The 1,840-nt window shown below is 65.2% G+C and overlaps 1 protein-coding gene across 1 annotated transcript in view; it reads right to left on the bottom strand.

Annotated features, from left to right (window-relative positions):
- ENTHD2 (ENTH domain containing 2) overlaps positions 1 to 1,840 on the bottom strand; it is a gene marked incomplete at both ends in the record, with an annotated part of 4,561 nt that overhangs the window by 386 nt on the left and 2,335 nt on the right. Inside the window, 5 exons of the mRNA XM_010296837.1 lie at positions 12 to 298; positions 572 to 706; positions 885 to 963; positions 1,166 to 1,279; positions 1,583 to 1,757. Coding sequence (XP_010295139.1) covers positions 12 to 298; positions 572 to 706; positions 885 to 963; positions 1,166 to 1,279; positions 1,583 to 1,757 — 790 coding nt within the window. The remainder of the gene's footprint in view (positions 1 to 11; positions 299 to 571; positions 707 to 884; positions 964 to 1,165; positions 1,280 to 1,582; positions 1,758 to 1,840) is intronic.

Raw genomic sequence — 1,840 nt, 5'->3', positions numbered from 1 at the left:
CCCGTGCCAGCCGGCTCCCCGCCTCCCGCTCGCAGGGACAGGCTGGCACTGTGGCATCAGGCTGCCCATGGGTCTCCGCTTCCACCCCCTGTTCCTCACTGCAGGCCGGCATGGCCGTGGGCAGTGGGGTTGCACTCAGCGGGGTGAGGATGCTCTCGCCTGCCAGGGGCAGGATGTCCGTCAACAGGTCCGCAGTACATGAGGCTGAGCCCACGGCGAGGGCAGAGGGGTCTGAGTCCGGCCACTTGCTCTTGGGGGAGGGCTGGCTGCTGCAAAGAGCCTCGAACTGCCGCAGAATCTCGGGAGTGAGAGCAGCATCAGGAAGGGGGCTTGGCCCCAGCCCGTTCTCCCAGTGCTGGGGATCAGCCCCAGGACATCCCCTTCCAGGGGTCCCAGGGAGGGAGCATCACACCTCACAGGCTCCCTGCTCCTGTGAGAGATGGACGATTACCAGCTCTCTGGGACACACATGCAACCATTCCCAAGAGCTGGGTGTCCCTGAGGACAGGCAGGCCAGTGCCCGGGACCCCCCTGCCTTGGGGAGAGGGCACAGGGATGTCCCAGGAGTCACCTTCATTGCTCGGTTGGCAACAGGACCAGGGCTGCCTTGGCTGCGCTGCTGCAGGTGCTGCCGAGTCACAGCAAAGATCTGGTCCAGGGAGAGCAGGTCGGAGCACATGAGGGAGGAGATGGCACACATGGATCTCTGTGGAGAGGAGAGCATGGCTGAGAGTGGCAGGCAGGACGGGCAGACACCAAAACACCCTGACTTGGCAGCACTTCTTCCCTGCCATCCCTCCACCCTGTGCCTGCAGCGGCACAGCCTGAAGCGGACAGCATCACAGGCATGTGCCGGTGGCACACCGGGACTGCCCCGCGCTCACCATGCGGACGCTGTCACTGGGGTCCTCCAACGCCCGGCTGAGCAGCTCCAGCACCACCTCGCAGTTCAGCAGCCCGCACCTGGCCGAGGGGAAGGGGTTACGGCCACACCAGCTGCATGCAGCCCCCCGAGCGGGCAGCCCTCCTGCCTGGCAGCCTTTTGTCCCCAGAGGTCTGGCCAAGGTAGTCAGGGGGTGAGAAGGGTTCAGGCTGCCCCCCAAGTACTCCTTGTCTGGCCCCATAGCACCCACAGTCCCAGGGAGCATCCTCCTTGTGCACTTACTCCTTGACGAAGTGTTGTGCTTCCTCCCTGGTGAGGAAGACCCTGGCACCGCGGGTCAGCGCTGACACCAGGCTCACCTCCCGCACACAGTCACCCAGGCTGTCAGCGTCCACCCTGCTCGAGGAGATGCCTCAGTGGGGACGGAGCCAGCCCTGCTCCCTCCTGGGGACCCCAGTGCAGGCCCCAGTGCCGTCCTGTGGGCAGGGAGTCCCTCCCAAATTAGTTCCCCCACCCGTGGCTCTGTCCACCCAAGGGCTGCCCATGCTGGAAGGCCAAATGTGCCAGGAGGAATCCAGCCCAGCAGTGCCAGGGGACTCAAATTAATGGTGTGGAAAATGAGAGCACTGCTCCTGGAGATGAGGGAAGCATCTCAGAAGCACCTGGAGGAAGGGGAGCCCCCCACGGCCCCGTTCTCACCTCTCAGCCATGTGGGTCAGCTCCCGGCTGGCCCCGGAGTGGCTGTCACTGCCCGATTTGCTGCAGGAGTCCGAGGTGCGGCTCAACTCGCCGTTCCCCTGCGAGGAGTCCTGGGAGCTGTGCCCGCTGTCTGTCTCCTCCCAGCCGCCCCCAGCCAGCCCCGGCTGGTGACTTACTGCCAGGACAGCAGCAGTGAGGTGCTGACCCTCAAACCAGCCCCAGTACCTTGTGGGGACCCCCGCGAAGCCCCCCAGCAGC

Source organism: Phaethon lepturus, unplaced genomic scaffold (genome assembly GCF_000687285.1).
Source record: "Phaethon lepturus isolate BGI_N335 unplaced genomic scaffold, ASM68728v1 scaffold22781, whole genome shotgun sequence".
NCBI classification, from domain to species: domain Eukaryota; kingdom Metazoa; phylum Chordata; class Aves; order Phaethontiformes; family Phaethontidae; genus Phaethon; species Phaethon lepturus.
The sequence above is the reverse complement of the archived record's forward strand: the minus strand, read 5'-3'. Positions and strand labels throughout refer to the sequence as shown.